Raw genomic sequence first — 21,688 nt, 5'->3', positions numbered from 1 at the left:
TGCTGTTAAAAGGTAAAAAAAAAAATGTATATAAAAGTGGAAGTTGTTCAACTCTTAAGCATACAGAAAGTAAAAGACTGCCACTTTTCCAGAAAGATACTTATTTTAATGTTATTTTTCATAGCAAAATGTTGGAAAGCTACTCATCTCACATTAGAAAGGTGGTATAATAAATAGTAAATTAAAAATTAAAGTCATGAAAACAAAACAAATGTTCATATAAAAAACAAAGTACTGTGACAAAGTACTATGTTCTTTAAAATTGCAAGTGAGTACAATATGTAGAAATGAAAGAATGTGCATTAAAGTGGTAGGATTTTTTCATTTTGTGGCGCATTTTACTAATTATCACCATTCTTAGGAAATTATAAGTACGGAACAAAAGACTGATGAAAACTTGCATTTAATTTCAATAATCATTAACCGTGCTTTTTTTCTCCTCAATTTTCTCCTCTTTCACCTACCTTATTTTTTAAATAATTGTTTTAAATTTTGAGACAGTCACAAAATTTAAAAAGAGTTACAGATATATACAAAGAACTGTTGATTCCTTGAGGCATTTGGGAATAAATTGTTAATCTGGTCTGTGTTCATTGGCCAAACTTTTAGTGTGCATTTCCTTCAAAGAAGAATATTCTTCTACACAACCAGAAAACAGTGGTCAAAATCAGGAAATTAACATTTGATGCATTACTTCCCTCCAATCCTCAGTCCCCGTTCAAGTTTTTCCAGTTGTCCCAATAATGTTTATTCCAGCAAAATAAGCATTATTCATAATCACATGTTCCATTTAGAAATCACATCTTCTAGTATCCTTTTATCTGAAACAGTTACAGGTTTTTTTTAACTTTCATAACCTTGACACTTTCGAAAATTATGGGCCTACTTATCTTTTAGGTTGTCCCTCAATTTGAGTTTGTCTGATGTTTCCTTGTGATTAGATTCAGTGTATGTAGCTTTGACAGGAATGTCACAGAAGTAATGCTCTTTAGGATATATGCATCCAGAGAAAGTAGATATGTATATTTTTATTTAACTCTATTACTTCATATTACTTTACATCAACTAATATTAAGGATTATATAATGCTTCTGTGTAACCACAAGTTCTCATTTTGGATTGTTTAAATAGAGAGCCCAAGCTGCACTGCAGGCTGTCAGTGCTGTCCAGTCAGGAAGTCTGGCCCTTCCTGGAGCTCCTGCTAATGAAGGCACAGTCCTACCTGGGCAGAGCCCTGTGCTCCGAATAATTATTGAAAACCTCTTTTATCCTGTTACCCTGGAAGTTCTTCATCAGGTAAGGAGGAACATTTGTATGAAAGCAGAGTCAAATATGACCTCTGTAACTTTGGATGTTTTATGTCTTTAGTTTTTCAGGTTGTTGATTTTGGTTAATGTATTTGTTTAAATAATAAAAAAAAAAATCTTCAGCATCCTGTTTCATGCAAGAAATAGTATCAATTAGAGATAGTTTTTTGAAAGCCTCCATTTTCTAACTTAAATACTTGATTTAAAAAGGTATGTAAGAATTCAATTTTTTTATACCTAAGGTTGAAAATGAACAAAGCACAGACTCCTATAAAAAGCACCAGTAGTAGTTGTTCCTCAGAAAGTAACATCAATATAGAAAACAACTAATCTATTTCTATTGACTCCTCCCTACACTTGAGTATTTTTATTTTAAAAACTCTGAAAGAAAAATATGAGTAACTTAAATAAGGAAGTATCATGTTAAATACTGACTGATTCTCAACATAGCTTTCATAGACTACCCATTACTATGTCTAAACTGTCTTGATAAGAGGCAGTGTACCACATCATGGCCTACTGTGAAGATATAGAATTTAAGAACTGGAAGATCGATCACCTAGTTACATAATTTTGTATTGAATAAAACTGAGGCTCAGATACTTGGTGAGTTGAATATTGTAAAGAGTAATTGAAGAACCAGTTAGAACTCAAGTCCCCTAATGTCAACTCCAGTATTCCATTTCATTATACTTGACAAACTAAGTATAAAAATTATTTTAAAACACTAAAACATATTATATGCTTATTTTCATATTTATTTATTTATTTATGGCTGTGTTGGGTCTTCGTTGCTGCGTGCAGGCTTTCTCTAGTTGCGGCGAGTGGGGGGCTACTCTTCGTTGTGGTGCGTGGGCTTCTCATTGCAGTTGCTTCTCTTGTTGCGGAGCACGGGCTCTAGGCGCACGGGCTTCAGTAGTTGTGGCTTGTGGGTTTTAGAGCGCAGGCTCAGTAGTTGTGGCGCACAGGCTTAGTTGCTCGTTGTGGCTTGTGGGATATTCCCGGACCAGGGATCGAACCTGTGTCCCCTGCATTGGCAGGTGGATTCTTAACCACGGTGCCAGCAGGGAAGTCCCTATTTTCATATTTATATCTCATTATATATTAAACAGCATGATCTCAGGCCAGTCTAGACTCATTTAACTGCTTTCCAAACCTTTGGATTTGTACTACTGAATGAAGAGTCATAGGGGTGTGTGTGTGCATGTGTATTTAAGAATTGAAATGTATCCTATCCTCTTCTCACATTTTACAAATAAGGGTGCTGGGGACCTTAGAAGTTGTTATTTTTCCCACAGTCATTGTACCAATTGGTGATAGAACTCAGATATATTTCCTAATATGGTTCATGTGCTATGCATGTAAATATCAAAATATACCATTTATTATGCCTACTTTATTCCCTGTGATAGTTTCCTGAGTACCATTTTCTAAATATGTGCATTTGTGAAGCATGTCCCATGGAGGGTTTTAGCAGTGGTATCCGTAGCCACCGTTGTTTCCTTAAAGTGTTCAGCAGTTACTTAAGTGATTGGTTTCTTTGTTCTTTTCTACTGTTTATCCCACAAAGTGGCATTGAACCCTCTGTGATCCATCAGCATTTTTTGTTTGCTTTTGCTACTGTGGCACTGTAGCTACTGCTAACTTCTACTGCTTTACAAAAGATGTTATTGCACCTGTGGCTCAACATTGCCATCAGTCAGCAGTGAATTTAGTCAAGGTTGTGTGGTCCTGTCTTGCCATTCCATTTATCATTTCCCTCAGACCAGTAACAAACCTTGTTTCTCTCCTAAAAGATCATGGGTCCTTCAGGTGAAGAGAGGTAACTGAGAGTCTTCAATAGTAACCATGGGGATAGGACTCTCAGCCCTTTAGTTATGGCACTCTCCTGTTTAATCCTTCTTCACATTGCTGTTGGAAAACACCAAAACTTCTTAGCAAGGCACTTAAGGCCCCATATGCAGACCTCTCCCCATCTCTTTAACCTCACTTCCTAACTCTTCTGCTTATTTAGCACCCTAGCTTTTCTGGCCCTTTGACCCTCTCCCCCTCCCCCCCTCTTATTTCTGTCCTTGTCCATTTCTCTTTTCTATTTCGTAGGCCTGGAACACTCTTTACCGAGATAGCCACTTAGCTGAATCTACATCATTCCATTTGCAGCTCAAATTCACCTCCTCAGAGAGTCTTTCTCTAATTACATTAATTAAGCCCTCTCCCCCGACACTCTATTCCATTAGCCAACTAAAATGTAGTATAGCATAATGATTAAGGATACAGTATCTGGAGCTGGTTTGAATCCTAGCTCTACCAGTTACTACCTCTATAACCTTGGACAAGTAACTTACTCCCTCTGTGTCTTTTTCTTATTTATATAATGGGGATGAAGATGGTATCTATTTTATACCTTCATTGTGTGGATCACGTGGGTTAATGCATTTAAAGCACTTAGAACAGTGCCTGTTACATAGTAAGTGCTCAAGAAATGTTAGCTGTACTTATCAGATGCTAGTAAATTGCATTGTAAGAAACTGATCCTTGCTCTTGTGGTCTTGTGGGTAAGATGTAATTTCATAAGTAATAGCATAAAATGTGATAAATATTGTGATTGGAAAATACATGGAAGTGTGGAGTTGGTTGCACATGTTATAATTAATTAGCAAGTAGAGTTGACATTAGCTAAACTGCTCTCTAACATCTATGGAAGCTAGTGTTTTTCCTTTAGCTCATGGTGAGGCGATTAATAATGACTGAGATGGGAGTGGTGCTATTTCAAATGAGGTAGGTTAAAGGAAGTGTTTACAGTATGATGACATTTGAACAGAAGCTTGAAGGATGTGAGGGTGTAAGTTATGTGTATATACGGTAGAACAATGATCCAGTCAGAAAGAACAGCAAGTGCAAAGTCCCTAAAATGGAAGTGTGCTTAATGTGTTCAAATATCAGAAAAAAGACTATATCATTGGAGTGTAAAAAATAGGAAAGCCATAAATGATAGGCTCAGAGAAGGTGTTAAGACTAGATGATGCAAAGCCTTTATAATCTTTACACTGAGTGAAATAGGAAGCCATGGAGGATTTTGAGTAGAGGAGGGAGATGATAGGTTTAATGTTCTTGTTGCTATGTTAAGAATAAACTGTAGGCATAAGTGGAGGCTCTTATCATAGTCCAGATGAGAGATGGTGGTGACCCAGGTGGGAACGTGGGCACTGCACATGGTGATTAAGTATATATTTGGAATGATTTGCTGATGGGTTTAGTAGATGTGGGTTATGGAGAGAAAGAGAGTAATCAAGAATGCCTTCCAGATTGTGGATGTGAGCCTCTGGTAAAATAGAGCTATCTTATACTAAGATAGTAAAGACTGAGGGCGAAAAAGATTTAGGGCAGGGGTGGGAGGAAGGGGAGGAATCAAGAGTGTGTTTTGGACATGTTAAATTTGAGATACCTGTTAGACATCCAAGTGGGAGATGTTGAAGAGACAGTTGGGAAATAAGTCTGGATTGGGCATAAGAATTCACGCTGGAGAATTGGTAATCATTTGCATATGAGTGATAATTAAGGCCATTGGATTGGATGGCATCACTTAGAGAGTATTTGTAGATAAAGAAGGCATTCATCAACTGTTCCATTACATAAACTCAACCCAGCATTCTAAAAAATTTCTTTGTGCACTGAAGGAGTAGGTACAAAAACTATTATAAACAAATTGTGGCCAATGTGCTTGCTATTTTAAAAAGCTCTAATATAAATAATTCTTTTTTTACAAGTGAATACTGGTGAACATTTTCAGTTTCTGGCAAGCCCTCTTTATAAACATTACCCTGAAGATTAATTTTATCAGAATTTGATCTTTAGTATTTTATTAGTCCCATTTTAAAGTCTGAAAAGATTAAAATGCACAAGAAATGTCAAGAGTTGAGTCTATGTGTTTCTTATGTTTATGACAGCAAAGTAAATATATTAGGAAATAGTCAAAGACCTTGTAATCTATAAAAATATATATTAAACTTTCCTAAACATTGATCTTTTGAGACCAAATCTATTTAAAAATGAGTATTTTGATAATTATAAAAAGTTGTTAAAAACCACACTTCAGGCATTCCTGAATTCCCCAATGTTGGTGCTCACTTACTTTATTCAAAAAGTATCAGATTGGGGACTTCCCTGATGGCACAGTCGTTAAGAATCCGCCTGCCAGTGCAAGGGACATGGGTTCGGGCCCTGGGCCAGGAAGATCCCACATGCCGCGGAGCAACTAAGCCCGTGCACCACAACTACTGAGCCTGCGCTCTAGAGCCCGCGAGGCACAACTACTGAGCCCGCGTGCCACAGCTACTGAAGCCCACGTGCCTAGAGCCCGTGCTCCGCAACAAGAGAAGCCACCACAACGAGAAGCCTGCGCACCGCAACAAAGAGTAGCCCCTGCTCACTGCAACTAGAGAAAGCCCGCGCACAGCAACGAAGACCCAATGCAGCCAAAAATAAATTAAAAAAAAAAAAAGTTTTTTTATTGATTGATCTTTGCAGCTACTCTTTCAGTAAATACAATCCAGGGGGCTCTAGAGAGCTATCCATGGTTAGCCAGTTGAGTTCATTCATATTCTCTTGGCACATTCAGATGAAAATTACACAGCCAAACACGTCTGTCAGGGAGGATATGCTTCAGGTTGTTGTTCCAGTTAAATGAGGGAAAGGAATCGAACTGTTAACAAAATCTGAAGGTTAAGTGGCAATTAACTAGGTTCTATAGCATAATACAGTATAAAATCCCAAATTTTAGAGCAAATTATATGCTCTTGTTACTTCATTAACAAGATATTTTACATTAAAAATGTTTATCATTTTTAAAATTGCATATTGCCATAATTTTTCAGTCAGGTCTCAGAGTATAATTTGTTATCAATTAATAATAAGCATTTACTCTGTGCCTCTTATATGCCAGGAATTGTACTCAATGATAGAGAAATGATTAAGACAAGGTATATACCTTCAAGGAGCTTTCAGTCTAATTAAAGGAGACATATATAAACAAATGTATAGACCAACGTAAATAAAACAGCTAGATAAATATTTGTATGAAGCCAAGACGGGATATTAATATTTGGTACTAGAGAATGAACTCTATTGAGATTTGGGTGAGGCTAAGAATTTTCTGGTGGCATTATTCCCTGAGCTGAGTTTTGAAAAGATAAATGAAAATTTACTAGATATTACGTAAAGAGTTACAGGAAAAGGGAAAAGCCACATGTATAGGCATGGAAGTCTGAAACCACTTAGTGTATCTGGAGAACTACTATAGACAATTCCCTATTGTTGATGTAAATAGTGTGGTATAAAAAGTGTCAGGAAATGAGGTTGGAGAGGTACACCAGGGAGAGATTGTGTATGTTATACCAAAGAGCTTGGATTTTACCATGTAGATAATGGGGAGATAGTGAGGAATTTAAGCAGGGAAAAGTATAATCTGACTTGTACTTTAGAACACTACTTGTGTCTGCAGTATGAAGGAGGGAGGTTAGGCAGTTATTATATCTCCTTTTATATATATACATACACATTTTTTTTACATACACATTTTTAATTAAGTCTGTTATACTTTATAAGGTGAAAAAAAAAACCAAACCTCAATTGATGCACTTACAATATATAGATTGATGTGTGTGCATGCATGTAACACCATAGTATCACCAAGGATGGAAATTAAGAAAACATAATACCTTTTCCCAAGAATGCTTATACCTATATCTTAAAGAAAGATACAACATAAAATCTTTGACAGCTGAGAAGAAAGTAAATTTGGTATTCTTCTATAAACTTTAAGAATAGTATCTAGGACATGAGGGTGTACTGAGGAAATAACCTGTTATAAGACCAAAGTTTTCATTAAAAGAACAAAACAAAAAATTTCCTAGTGTTTTTCAAAATACAGTTATAATGAGGGGTTAAGGTCTCAAAGTTCTAAACCCTGAAATATGACCATAATGAAATTAAGTACATTTTATTAAAAGTTTTAAATTTTTAAATTAACGTTTTTATCCTTAGAAGCAGAAGGGCAAGTTTCTGGCTCATTAAAATCCAGATTTAAAATGGGATGTCAGAGGAAAGCAAAATGCATTGTAGTAACTCTGGCCCTGAACTTGTGGTGGGGAAGTATAACAAGTGTTGTAAGAGCATTGGTAACCAGGGGTCTGTCAGGAAACCGTCCCCCAACTCTGTTTATTCCACTTCTCTAAAGACTCTTTAGAGACACCTTCCTTGAGCACCCTTGCACCTTCCCAACTTGGATTCCAGTTCACTCTCATCCCTTTCCCTTTTATTTTTAAAACAAAACACTTTTTTATGACCAGACATTGCTATTTATTGGCTTATTTGTTTATCGTCTGTCTTTCCTTATGAGAGCAGAGACTCGTTTCTTTCTTTGAGGATTTTCCAGGTATTTTTTTTCTGTTATTGATTTTTAGTTTAAATCTATAATTGTTTGAGAATATACACTGTATGATTTCTATTATTTTATATTTGTTAAAGTGTGTTTTATGGCTCAGAATGTGTCTATCTTGGTCAATGTTTCATGCAAAATTCAGAATGTGTATTCTGTTATTGGGTGCACTGTTCTATAAATGTCAGTTAGATCCAGTTGATTGATGATGCTATTCAGTTCAGCTCTATCCTTACTGATTTTCTGACTTCTGGATCTGTCAATTAGTGATAGAGCGGTGTTAAAGTCTCCAGCTACAATAGTGTTTTTATAGTCCAGCAGCTTTTTTTCTTAAGTATTTTGATTCTTTTTCATTAAGCACATACATATTAAGGGTTGTTATGTCTTCTTGGATAAATGACCCCTATTATTATTATATACCCTCCCTCTTTATCCCTGATAATTTTTCTTCAAAAGTCAGCTTTGTCTAAAATTACTATAGCTGTACCAGCTTTTCTTAAAAATTAATGTTAGCATGGTGTATCTTTCTCTCCCTTTAGCTTGAGTCTTTATATTTAAAGTGGGTTTCTCATGAATAACCTGGAGGTGAGTTTTGTTTGTGCTTTTTAAAAAGCCCACTCTGACAAGTATGTATTTTAATTAGCATATTTAGAACATTCACATTTAAAGTGATTTTTTATATAGTTGGACTTATATCTGCCAGGTTGGTAACTGTTTCCTACTTGTTTGTTGTTTCTTCCCCCTTCTCTTTCTGCCTTTTTTAGGTTTTTTTTTCCTGTTTCACATTTTGTTTTCTACTAGAATTCTTTAGAGCATTTTTAGTTCACAAAAATCTTGAGCAGAATATATATACCTCCTTACCGCCACAGACATACACAGTTTCCCCTATTATTAACATTAGTATGGTACTATTGTTTAAAATTGATGAGCCCATATTGAGACTCTTGTTACTGTTTTGTTCACTGCTGAGTTTCTAGAGCTTAGAACAGTGCTCTATGAGTATTTGATGAATTAATAGAGCATTGAACATTTTGTTGTTCATTTTGTTGAATATTTTATAGTTTTCCTGTCTATAAAAATTTCAAGAAGTAGATGCTGATTCTCAGGCTGAAATAGTTTATCTGTATGACTCTTCCACTTCCAGGTATATGCTTTGTAACACCAACATCGCACAGCATTAATTAATTCCTGTTGTAACCTCCTGATTCAGTATTGTGCCATTTATGACATGCTATAAAATAGGTTAAATATTTAGTGCCTGTTATGTGTCAGGCACTGTTTTAAGCCATGCATGAGTGTTGAAACATGGACATCTTAGGCTTGATTTAAGTAATTTTGGTACCAGTAGTTTTAATAGAGGAAATTATTTTCATTTAAAACTGGGATTCATGAATCAAGTTGTATTTATAAAGATATGTTAGCAAATTTTTTTCCTTAAATTTAACCTAATGTGAACTTTTTTCCAGATATTTTCTAAATTTGGCACAGTCTTAAAGATTATCACCTTTACAAAGAATAATCAGTTTCAAGCCTTGCTTCAGTATGCTGACCCATTGAATGCACATTATGCCAAAATGGTAATTATGATCTTTTTTTCATTTTTCAATTGTTAATCAGTCACTTCAGTGATACCAAAGAAAGCCATCATGTCTTCTCCTTTGCTGTAGTTTACCATGTGTTTTTTTTTTGAAAATTGTAATAAAATATACATACTAAAATTTACCATTTTTAAAAGTACTGTTCCATATGCTCTTCTTACAGTCTAAAAATTACTTCTTTCTTCATATGAAATGGTTTCAAATCACCTATCATTTCTCAGATTTCTGGGAGTCATTTCTGTTTGTCATATTTAAAGTCTAGAGTTGAGCACAGTACTCCTGATATAATCTGACTAATAAAGTAGGATTATCTTTACCCTAGTGCCTCATTTACTTCTATTAAGTGAGCCAAAGATTGATTGATTTCAGTATTTTTGCAACTATATTCACTGTTGAATCTCATTGAGCTCTAAATTGCTAAAGACATTAAATCTTAGGAAATATGCTGCCTTCAATTCATATTGTCTTCTTGTTAGTACATGAGTGCTTGACTTTTGACAGGATGTAAAACTTCACATTCAGTTTGGTTACATTTGACCCATCTCCTATTGAGATCTATCCCTAACTCTAATTCTATCTTGTATTGGTATCTGAATTATTTCTAATTTTTTTCCAAAGATAGGGACTAAGGTTTATAGTACTTTTGTGTATCACAAAGTGTCTAGCTCTTGATTAGGAATAACATTTATATGTGCTGTACCCTCTACCCACATATATTATTTTGTACCTTTATGATGGCATACTGGTCAATAACTATTATGATAAGTCAGGGGTTTTTGTATATTTGTATGTTTTTGTTTTATTGATATTTTTTATGTTTTGGTTTCTGGTATCTATTTTTATAAATTGAAGTGTTTGTGGAAGTCATAAGTGGCTATAAATATCCCTTTGGTAAGTCTTTATTATTTTCAAAGGAGGGATTGCTGATTTTTGGTCTTGTATCTGATCTGACTCAAAACTTCCCTCAAGTTTATTACTCAAAGAAAATAAACTTACAAGAAAATCAATAAGTAGTAGATAATATTTCACATATTGTGGTTCTGACAGGTACCATTTACAAAGGCTTTATTTCATCTTAACCTATATAAATTACACTAAAACGAATTAAGATGAAATGTAAAATTTAAATATCTTTAAACATTTAAAAAATAATCATAATAATAGTACAATGTACAATAACGTATAATAGTTTTCTAAGCTTGTACATTTCTCCTCTTCCATTTGCTCTTATCATAGACAAGATAGGGATTATTGTCCTTACTTTACAGATGAAAAAACTGAGAAATAGAGATTTTCATTTTCTCTCTTAGGCACACAGTTAGTGACAGAGGTAAAAGTAAACACAGGTCTTTGGCTTTTAGTTTAGCCCTCTTTGCTTTATGCCTGATTGCCACTCTGTCAAAGTAGAGGCTACTTGATTTATTATTGTTATTATCTTGCAAAACATCAGTCCCTTTCTTACATGCTTTAGGCTCTGGATGGCCAGAATATCTATAATGCATGCTGCACTCTGCGTATTGACTTCTCCAAGCTTACCAGCCTTAATGTGAAATATAATAATGACAAAAGCAGAGACTTCACTCGCTTAGACCTTCCTACTGGTGATGGCCAGCCATCCCTTGAACCCCCTATGGCTTTTGGTGAGTAGTTCTATTTTGGGTCACAGAACAAGCTTTCTGAAGTTAAAAGTTTCATTTATTAATCCATATATGTCAGGTGGTTTCTTCTTGGATTCTCTCAGGATTTCTAAAGAAAAGCGAGAATCATGGAACAAAAATGTGTTCATTAATGAATCTTAATATTAGTAGATTCTATTAGTTGGCAAAAACAAGTGGATACCTGAAATTGAATTTATTTTCTAACATTAACATTACTCGTTCTTTATAAACCATACAACCATTTGCTTGAAATTAATAGTCTTATATATTACCACTGGTTTAAATAAGTTGATTTATAGGGTTGGCCAAAAAGTTCCTTTGGTTTCTAAGTACAAATAAAAGACACATTTTTCATTTTCACCAAGAACTTTATTGAACAACATATTCACCCTTTTGTTCCACTACCTTCTGCCATTTTTCAGGCAACTTCATAATTCTATCTTCCCACAACTTTTTATCTTTTTGAGCAAAGAACTGTTCCAGGTGCCTTTTACAGTCTTCCCGGAAATGAAAATTTTTTCCATTAGGAGAATTTTGTAAAGACTGAAATAAATGGAAATCCGAAGGTGCAATGTCTGGTGAATACAGCGGGTGAATCAGAACTTCCCAGCCAAGCTGTAACAGTTTTTGTCTGGTCCTCAAAGAAACATGTGGTCTTATGTTATCCTGATGGAAGATTACACATTTTCTATTGACTAATTCTGGACGCTTTTTGTTGAGTGCTGCTTTCAGTTGGTCTAATTGGGAGCAGTACTTGTTAGAATTAATCATTTGGTTTTCCTGAAGGAGCTAATTAAAATAGAGGACTCCCTTCCAATCCCACCATATACACAACATCCCCTTTTTTGGATGAAGACCAGCCTTTGGTGTGGTTGGTGGTGGTTCATTTCGCTTGCCCCACAATCTCTTCTGTTTCACATTATTGTACAATATCCACTTTTCATTGTCTGTCACAATTTTTTTTGAAAACAAAACGTTTTCATTACGTTTAAGTAGAGAATCACATGCGGAAATACACTCAAGAAGGTTTTTTTTCGCTTATGTGGAACCCTAACATCAAAGCGATGAACGTAACCAAGCTGGTGCAAATGATTTTCAGTGCTTGATTTGGATATTTTGAGTATGTCGGCTGTCTCCCACATGGTATAACGTTGATTGTACTCAATTAATGTCTCAATTTGATCGCTATCAACTCAACTGGTCTACCCAACTGTGGAGCATCGTCTAGCAAGAAATCTCCAGCATGAAACTTTGCAAACCACTTTTGACATGTTTGATCAGTCACAACACCTTCTCCACACACTGCACAGATCTTTTTGTGTGTTTCAGTTGCATTTTTACCTTTCTTGAAATAATAAAGTATAATATGCTGAAAATGTTGCTTTTTTTCTTCCATCTTCAATATTAAAATGGCTACCCAAAAATTCACCAATTTTGATAAGTTTTTTTAAAAATGCACGCTGGTCTGACAGCTGTCACAATACAATCTAACAAAACTGTTTCAAATGAAGTTAAGACAACTAAGTGCTACTAAAGGCATCTTACAGAAAAAACCGAGCGAACCTTTTGGCCAGCCCAATATAACCAGCAAAATATTGGTGTAAGTGGTCTTGAGAGAAATACTTTTCCTTTTTTAAGTAGTGATACTTTAAAACAAGGACCTAAATTAGTAGTATGTTCTTTCTTTATTCAAAGAAGAGGATTTACAATTTTTTGTTTTTGTTTTTTAAACATCAGAACTTTTCATCTTTACCCTGAGTTTGTGTGAAGTTGCATTTTTGCACTAATAAAAGTAGTCTTCTGCATTACTCATGCAAATGTTGCTTTGGAGAGCTTCCTTCTTTTATTTAAAATTCGTTCTCAATAATTTAAACTTTTAAAATAAACCTTTATGTAAAGGGAAAAGTAGTGGAGAGCCTACTTGGATATATCATTAGGTTAATATACTTTTTGGTTTTGCAACTCTCAAAGTGTGGTTTATTATTTAGATAAAGTATTTTAATTTTATTACCCTTTGTGATTGATTTTTCTTTCCGAGATGACACCATAAAATATTAGTTGAGACTTTAAGTGATATTTAGTTTATCTTCATTTTATAGGTGAGAAAAAAGAATCCTTAGCCAAATTGTTGTCCAAAATTTTCTAGAAAACAGATGGTAAATTTAGTGTAAAAGCTTTTTGTTGTTTATAACTGAAAAAGTCAAGTGGATTGTTCAGTTCATGTTCCTAAATTGTTAAAGTTTCTGTTTTAGTCTGAACAAATTTTTGTGTTTTATACAGTTGGGCTTCCATATCTACAGGTTTGGAATCTGTGGATTCAACCAACTGCAGATCAAAAATATTTGGGGGAAAAAAATTCCATAATGTTCCAAAAAGCAAAACTTGAATTTACCTTGTACCAGCAACTGTTTTACATAGCATTACAGTGTATTTACACCTATTTACATAGCATTTACAACATACTAGGTATTACAAGCAATCTAGAGATGATTCAAAGTATGCAGGAGTATGTGCAGAGATTATATGCAAATACTATACAATTTTATATAAGGGACTTGAGCATCCTTGGATTTTGGTGTCTACAGGGTGGGGGGTTGGGGAGTGTGCTGGAACCAATCCCTTGTGGATACTGAGGGACGACTGTATTTGTTATTAGCCCCTACTCATATGTACAATTTGGGAGAGCCAAAGGTCTTTGTTATTACCATTTTAATAACAAATGATAGAAATTGGGGCTATCACTCAAGTTGGCCAAAACTTAGCTATCAAATGCAGAACTGCACATATTTCAGTAATTGAATACATACTGTTGGTATAATTAATGTTCTGCATTGTGGGAGGAGGACATTTTAAAAATACAATTAAAAATTTGGGTTTCTGAATATAAAATAATCAGAATGTTACCATCCTTTTTTTATTGTATTAATAAATCCTTTGTCGTTGCAGAGTAGTGTCTACATTCTAAGATAAATAATTCATCAAACAGAGAACAGTACTTTTTTATGTGTTGTGTGAAAGTTTACTCTGCCTCTCACAAATATTTGAACAGTTCACTATTCCCTCTTTTTTTTCTCTTGGCTTCAGAAACACCACACTTCCATGACTTTTTTCCTTACCTCACTGGCTGTTCTTTCTTTTCTTTCTTTTAAAGATTACCGTTTAAAGGTCTTAGGGCTAAGTTGTGAGCATTCTGTCCCTCTTTTTAGAGATATATATTATACCTATAGAAAAGCTTGTAAAACACGTGAATACAGTTTTAAATACCCATGTAATTACTACCCAGATTAAGAAATAAAATGTTCACACATACTGAAGAAGCACTGTTTGTACCCCTCTCATTTATTGTGTTCCCACTCTCCCTGCTCCAAGATAATTTTCTTTTGTGATTCATCCATGTTCACATATGTGGCTATCGCTTATTCATTGTCAATACTGTCAAGTGTATAGATTCCCATTGTATGAATATACCACAGTTTGTTTATCTATTCTACTGTTGATAGACATTTGGGTTGTTTTAGTTTGAGGCTATTATGAACAGTGCTGCTGTGAAATTTTCTTGATTACCAGTGAGGTTGAACTTACTTTAATTTATTTATTGGCCATTCTCCTTTATGAATTTTCTGTTAATACTTTTGCCTGTTTTTGTGTTTGGTTTCTTGTCTTTTCTTGTTTATTTGTGGGAATTCTTTATATATCCTAGACACTAGTCCTTTGTTGGTATTATGTGTTGCAAATAATTTCTCTCAGTTTTGGCTTATTGGTTCATTCTCTCCATGGTATTTTTATGTAGTCAAATTTATTTGCCATTTCCTTTATATTTGTGTTTTTGTGTCATGTTTAAGAAATCCTTTATTACTTTGACATTATAAATACTTATATTTTAAAGTTGATAGTATTTTAGTAACTTTTTATTGAAATACTTTAAGTTGCAAGAATAGTTCAGAGAATTCCCTAATATCCTTCAGATTCCCCAGTTATTAACATCATGCCACATTTACTTTATCATCTGTTTATATGTGTGTGTGAGTGTGTGTGTGGTGGTGTTGTTTTTTTCCTCTGAATCATTGGAGAATAAGTTGCAGGCATGGTGTCCCTTTTAAATACTCACTGTATATTTTCCAGGAACAAAGACATTCTTACCTAAATACCATTATCAAAATCAGGACATTAACATTCACACAATACTATTATCTAATCCATAGACCTTTTAAAATTTTTGCCAGTTGTGAAAATAATGTTCTTCATACGAAAATTTTTCTCAGTATCAGGTTAATTTATTTGTCATGTCTCTTGGGAGTCCTTTAATTTGGAACATTTCCTCATTCTTTGTCTTTTATGACCTTTAAATTTTAGAAGAGTTCAGGGTTGGGTATATAATAGAATTTCTCCCAACATGCGTGTCTGGTTTTTTGGCTGAAATAATGTTGTGTCTTTCTCATTTCATTACATCAGGAGACACATATTGCCAGTTTATCCTATTCCTGGTGATATTAACCTTGATCACTTAAGGTGGTTTCTGCCAAGTTTCTTCCCTGTAAAGTTACTGTTTTTCTCTTTGTAATTAACATATCCTTGTAAGGAGGGTATGTTGAGACTATAAAAATAGCCTGCTTCTTATGACTTTTCACCCTTTAGTTTTAACATCCATTGCTTAAATTAGTTGTTACCCTGGTAGTTGTTGCTATATTGGTGATTTGCTAATTCTGTCATTCCTTCTCATTTATTAGCTGAGATTTTATTATAAAGAACTTTTTTCTTACCACCACTCCATTCATTCATTCATTCATTTTTTTTTTTTTTTAAAGAAAGCTGCGTTTTATAGCTACTTTATTTATTTATTTATTTATTTTTGGCTGTGTTGGGTCTTCGGTTCGTGCGAGGGCTTTCTCCAGTTGCGGCAAGCGGGGGCCACTCTTCATCGCGGTGCGGGGACCGCTCTTCATCGCGGTGCGTGGGCCTTTCACTATCGCGGCCCCTCCCGTTGCGGGGCACAGGCTCCAGACGCGCAGGCTCAGTAGTTGTGGCTCACGGGCCCAGCCACTCCGTGGCATGTGGGATCTTCCCAAACCAGGGCTCGAACCCGTGTCCCCTGCATTAGCAGGCAGATTCTCAACCACTGCGCCACCAGGGAAGCCCCATTCATTCATTTTTATTACATAAATTCGTGTGAATTTAAGGTTTATAATGTGCTACTTTGATGTATTTATATATTGTAATATTCAGTTGTAGTGATATTTATCACATTACACAGTTTTAGTATAATATTGTTGTCTGTATTCATTATACAGTACATTAGCTCTCTGTGGCTTATTTACTATTCATTGTATTTATTTTTTCATGTTAGTATGAACTTGTAGGTTCTTATTTTATTCTATGGGTATTAATTTCATAGTATCATTTTTCATTTTATGTTCAAACTCTCCCAGATTTGGCCAGTGGGAGCCCTTTCACACTAGCTTCTGTGGCCTTTTGACATATCTTCATCATTGTTTGAACACTTCCTTACTTTCTGGCAGAAGAGATTTCAGATCTTCTTTACTTTCCCTGCCATAACACTGCAGTCAGCCATTACTCCAGTGAGCCCTGGTTCCTTTTAGTAGGAAATAGTATTTGGAAATCAGTATCAAGGCATTATATGTGTTTATTGCTAATAGGGTGTCACTGCTTCTAGGAACTTTAAATGGACATGACTAGGATATATGTGTATGTGTACTTCATAAATATATTTCTCTGTGTGTGTGCGTGTGTGTGTTTGTGTTTAAAAAAAACCACAAGTTTTAACTGATAACTCCAATTCCAGTTCAGCACCCTTTTTTTCATATTGGTGATTCCCTTCTTCAAGAATGAGAAATCTAGTTTCCATTAGCCTCAACATATATACTTATTTGCTCAATCCTATAATACACAAAAAGTAGTTTCAGAATTAACACATACCATTAACTTGAGGTTAATATATGCATGAGTAGTTTTCTGAGCATGGTTCCATTGGTCTATTTATTTGTCTTTCTTTTTGTCATTACCACAAGTCTCAATATCTGATAGTGTTAAGTCTCTTTACTTATTCTTCAAGAGTATCTTGGCAATTCTTGACCATTTACACTTAGGAATTTTAGGATCAGCTTTTCAGGTCCTCAAAGGGGGAAAAAAGCACTATTAGGGTTTTGATTGGATTATATTGACTTTATAAATCACTTAGAAGATAATTGACATCTTTACAATAGAGTCTTCCAGTCTTTGAATATTGTACATATCTCCATTCATTTGTATATTCTTTAGTGTCTTTGAGTAAAGTTTGGTGACTTTTCCCCATAAAGGTTTGCATATGTTTTGTTAGAATTATTCCTAAGAGCCATACTTTTTAGATTCTAATTCTAGACCAATCTTTATGATCCGTGTAACTTTGGGCAAATTGCTTAACTGCTCTGTACTTTTGTCTCTTTATATGTGAAATGAACATAATAATAGTACTTAACAGGTAAGAGTTGTGATGAGTATTAAATGTGCTAATATATGTAAAGAGCTTAGAATGGTGCCCTGTAAGTTTTAGCCATCACTGTTATTTGGTTTTTAAACTGTTGCTAATATACAAATGCAGTGTTGTTGTTTCTTGATTTCATATTCAGCAACCTTGATAAACTCTTATTTCTTTCTCTAACTACTCTAATTTTTCTCTTACTTTAGTAAGATGCACTGAACTTCTAAAATTTACATAGAAATGGAAAAGTATCTAAAATAGTGAAAGGAAATAAATGCAAGGCTTAATATAAAGCTGCAGTAGTCAAACCAGTTTGATAGTGTTGAAAGGTTAGATATATAAAATTAATGGAACAGCATATAGAGTCTAGAAATCGACCCCCATGTATGTAGTGAGTTGATTTTGAGCAAAATTGCCAGTGTAAAAATTCAATAGGGAAAGGAAAATCTTTCAACAAGTAGTTTTTGGACAGGTGGATATCCATATTGGAAAAAGAATAAACATTGATCCGTATCTCACACCATACTGACACATTGACTTGAAATGGATCTTAGACCTATATGTAAAACTTAAACCTATAAAACTCCTGGAATAAAACATAGGAGAGGGGACTTCCCTGGCGGTCCACTGGTTAAGACTGCGAGCTTCCACTGCAGGGGGCGTGGGTTCGATCCCTGTTCAGGGAACTAAGATCCCACATGCCATGCTGTGTGGCACGGCCAAAACAAAACATACAAATAAATCTTATATTAAAAAAAAAAAAAACTTAGAAAATCTTTGTAACCTTGGGATATGCAAAAGTTTCTTAGGTAAAACACAAAAAGCACAAACCATAAAAGGAAATAATTTATATATTGTACATACATCAACATTTAAAAATTTCACTGATTGAAAGGTACCATCAAGAAAACCAAAAGGTAAGCTATAGACTTGAAGAAAATATTTGCAACACATATATATAAGACAAATTCGTTATATTAAGTTATATAAAGAACTCTTATAGCTCAGTAATAAGAAAACAAACTATTAAAAAATGGCCAAGGGCTTCCCTGGTGGTGCAGTGGTTGAGACTCTGCCTGCTAATGCAGGGGACACGGGTTCGAGCACTGGTCTGGGAGGATCCCACATGCCGCGGAGCAGCTGGGCCCGTGAGCCACAATTACTGAGCCTGCGCGTCTGGAGCCTGTGCTCCGCAACAAGAGAGGCCGCGATAGTGAGAGGCCCGTGCATCGCGATGAAGAGTGGCCCCCGCTTGCCACAACTAGAGGAAACCCTCGCACAGAAACGAAGACCCAACACAGCCAAAAATAAATCAATAAATTAATTAATTAAATCCATGAAAAAAAAACAAAAAACAAAGTGTACCCTGCTGATAAATAATAGATCAGAAGTTTAAATCCTTGTCTACCGATGTTCAAACACAATGTCATTAAAAAAAAAAAAAAAAAAATGGCCAAAAGATTTGACAAGATATTTTACAAAAGATGGTATATAAATGTCAGTAAACACATGAAAAGGTGCTCAACATCTCTAGTCATCAGGGAAATGGAAATTAAATTACTGTAAGATGATATTACATACCCATTAGAACAGCTAGAGTTAAAAAGTTTCCTGTACCAAGGATGTGGAGCATCTTTTACCAGCATACTGTGTTGATGGCAATGTAAAATTTAGGAAACTCTTTGGTAAAGAGTTTGCCAGTTACTTAAGTTAAATGTGCACCTACAATATGACCTAGTCATTTACCCAAGAGAAGTGAAAAAGTTAGTGTCTACACAAATACCTGTATGCAAACGTTCATAGCAATTCTATTTGTAATGGCCAAAATCTGGAAATATTCTATTAACAGGTGAATGGATAAACAAAATGTAGTTTATCGATGCGATGAAATACTATTCAGCAATAAAAAGGAATAAATTGTTAAGGACAACAGGATTATGTTGAATGAAAGAAGCCAGACAAAACATTATTATGAATGAAAGAAGCCATATAAAAAAGAACACCTGGTATATGATTCTGTTTATATATAATTCTATAAAATGCAAACTAATCTTTAGTGACAGAAAGCAGATCAGTTGCCTTTTGTACTTGTACAGTTTATTGTATGTAAATTAGAAAAGAAAAATAAGTCATATCATTTCAGTCTAATGCTGAAAGGTTCCCATTTCTTTCAGAGTAAATGCCCACATCCTTACATTGGATTGCAAGCCCTATACCATCCACTCCAATTTTACTCTTTTGACATATCTCCTTTGATGTTCTCCCCTTGCTCCTTTTGCCCACCAAACTGACATCCCTCTAAAACATGTTAGGTATGTTCCCACCTCCAGATTGTTCCACTAGTTATTCCCTCTTCCTGGAGGGCTTTTCTCCCAGATACCCTCAGATTTTGCTCCTGCTGCCTTCTTTGACCTACCCTGACCAGCCTTCCCTCAGTACTCCTGATTTCTTCCTGTTCTGTTTTTTTAGTAGTATTTATCACCTTCTTACGTATGCAGTTAACTTATTTACTGTGTTTATTGTTTAATTATGTTTTCATCAGTCAAAATAAGCTTCACCAAGGTAGTTTCTTTTCTTCTCTACTTAGTTTGCTGATATTTGTTTCTGACACAGAATAGACCCAAAAAATATTTGTTGAATTAATGTTTATTATTTGGTTTTTCCCACTACTGTTTTCGAAGTTTAACACTGTTTTGTATTTTCATCTAGGATTTTTAACTTTCATACTTATTTTACCAAAATATAGAGTTAATCGATACCTATAATCTTTTCCTTATATAATACAAGAACTTTAGGACACTTTAACTCCTTTTACCTTCTCTTATCTCCTCCTAACTCAAGATATTATTATGTTTAAAACTTTTTAGATTTTAACATTTCAATTTGTTAGTATTATTTTATAAAATCAATGTTCATTTAGATTAAGCCATATATAACTCTCTTAAGGCCTTTCATTTCTTCTTGCAACTCAGATATGCCATCTGGGATTGCTTACCTTCTGCCGGAAGGATATCCTTTAGTATTCACTTAAGGGGAAGGTCTGTGTTAACATGTTTGAAGTGTTCATTTCCTCAGAAATGTCTTTATTTTGTTGTCAGTTTTAAAAGATATATAGAGTTCTAGGTTGACAGGTTTTTTGTTTTTTTTTTCCAGTGTATTAGAGAAATCAGTACACAATAGTCTGGTTTTCATTGTTGCTTTTGGAAGGTCAGCTGTCAACCTAATTACCGCTGTTTTCTCTCTGGCTATTCTTTCGATTTTTTTTTTTTTTTTCATCTTTGATGTCTGTAGTTTCAGTATGATGTGTCTGTTTAAGGATTTATTTTTTCTACCTGGAGCTCAAAAAGCTTCTTGATTTGGTGGATTGTTGTCTTTTACTGGTTCTAGAAATGATCTTCTCATATATTTCTCCTTCACTCTGTTTCTTTTCTTACTTTCTGGAATTTTGATTAGACCTGTTCTACTCTCTTACTCTGAGTATCTCAAACTTTCATATTTTCTATTTCTTTCTCTCTCTGAGCTGCATCCTAAATAATTCCTTAGGGACTTTCATTTTACTAATGGTCTCTTCACCTTTGTCTAATCTGTTGTTAAATTTGTCTGATAATTTTAGATTTCAATAATTGTGCTTTTTATTTCTAGAAATTTTATTGATACTTGGTTCTTTTTTTTTTTTTTAAGTATCTTCCCTACAGATATTTTTCAGCATGGCTTTTATTTCTTCAAACATACTATTTAAAATCAAATCAAATCAAATCTGATAATTCCAATATCTGAAATCTTTGCAATTATTTTTCTGCAATTAGGTATTTCTTTTTCTACTTTCTTTTTTTCTTTTTGAGTTTCTCATTTTACTTGGGGAATTGTGAGAGTTCTTTGAGGCTTAGTATCAAGATGGTATGTTCCTCCAGAAAGAATTTACTTGTCTGCCTCAGTAAAGGATCTGTGTTTGGGACCATTTCAATCCAAATCTATAATTTTATTAATCTTCCCTTGAACTCCTAAGAAATGTGAATTTGGGCTGCAAATTTGCATGAAAGCTTGCTTTTTTAACTTTTCAGGAACTTTTTTGTCTCTTCTCTGTTAGACACCAAGGCAACTTTCCTTGCAATCTTCTGAAGGTAGGAGGAGTAGGTAATGGGATGGGTTATTTTAGGCTTACACTTCTAGATTAATGCCATGGAGGTCCCCTGTTGACTTCCTTCCTTGGGCTG

The 21,688-nt window shown here is 34.5% G+C and overlaps 1 protein-coding gene across 6 annotated transcripts in view; it reads left to right on the top strand.

Moving 5' to 3' along the window:
* Nucleotides 1–21,688, top strand: part of PTBP3 (polypyrimidine tract binding protein 3) — a 96,935-nt gene that overhangs the window by 56,148 nt on the left and 19,099 nt on the right. For all 6 annotated transcript variants that reach the window (XM_036854636.1, XM_036854635.1, XM_036854634.1 and 3 more), the window contains 3 exons: nt 1,132–1,296; nt 9,210–9,320; nt 10,813–10,981. In XM_036854636.1, the coding sequence (XP_036710531.1) occupies nt 1,132–1,296; nt 9,210–9,320; nt 10,813–10,981 (445 nt within the window). The remainder of the gene's footprint in view (nt 1–1,131; nt 1,297–9,209; nt 9,321–10,812; nt 10,982–21,688) is intronic.

The sequence above is a fragment of the Balaenoptera musculus genome, chromosome 6 (assembly GCF_009873245.2).
Source record: "Balaenoptera musculus isolate JJ_BM4_2016_0621 chromosome 6, mBalMus1.pri.v3, whole genome shotgun sequence".
In the NCBI taxonomy this organism is placed as follows: domain Eukaryota; kingdom Metazoa; phylum Chordata; class Mammalia; order Artiodactyla; family Balaenopteridae; genus Balaenoptera; species Balaenoptera musculus.
Note: the sequence above shows the minus strand (reverse complement) of the source record. Positions and strands in the feature narration are given on the sequence as shown.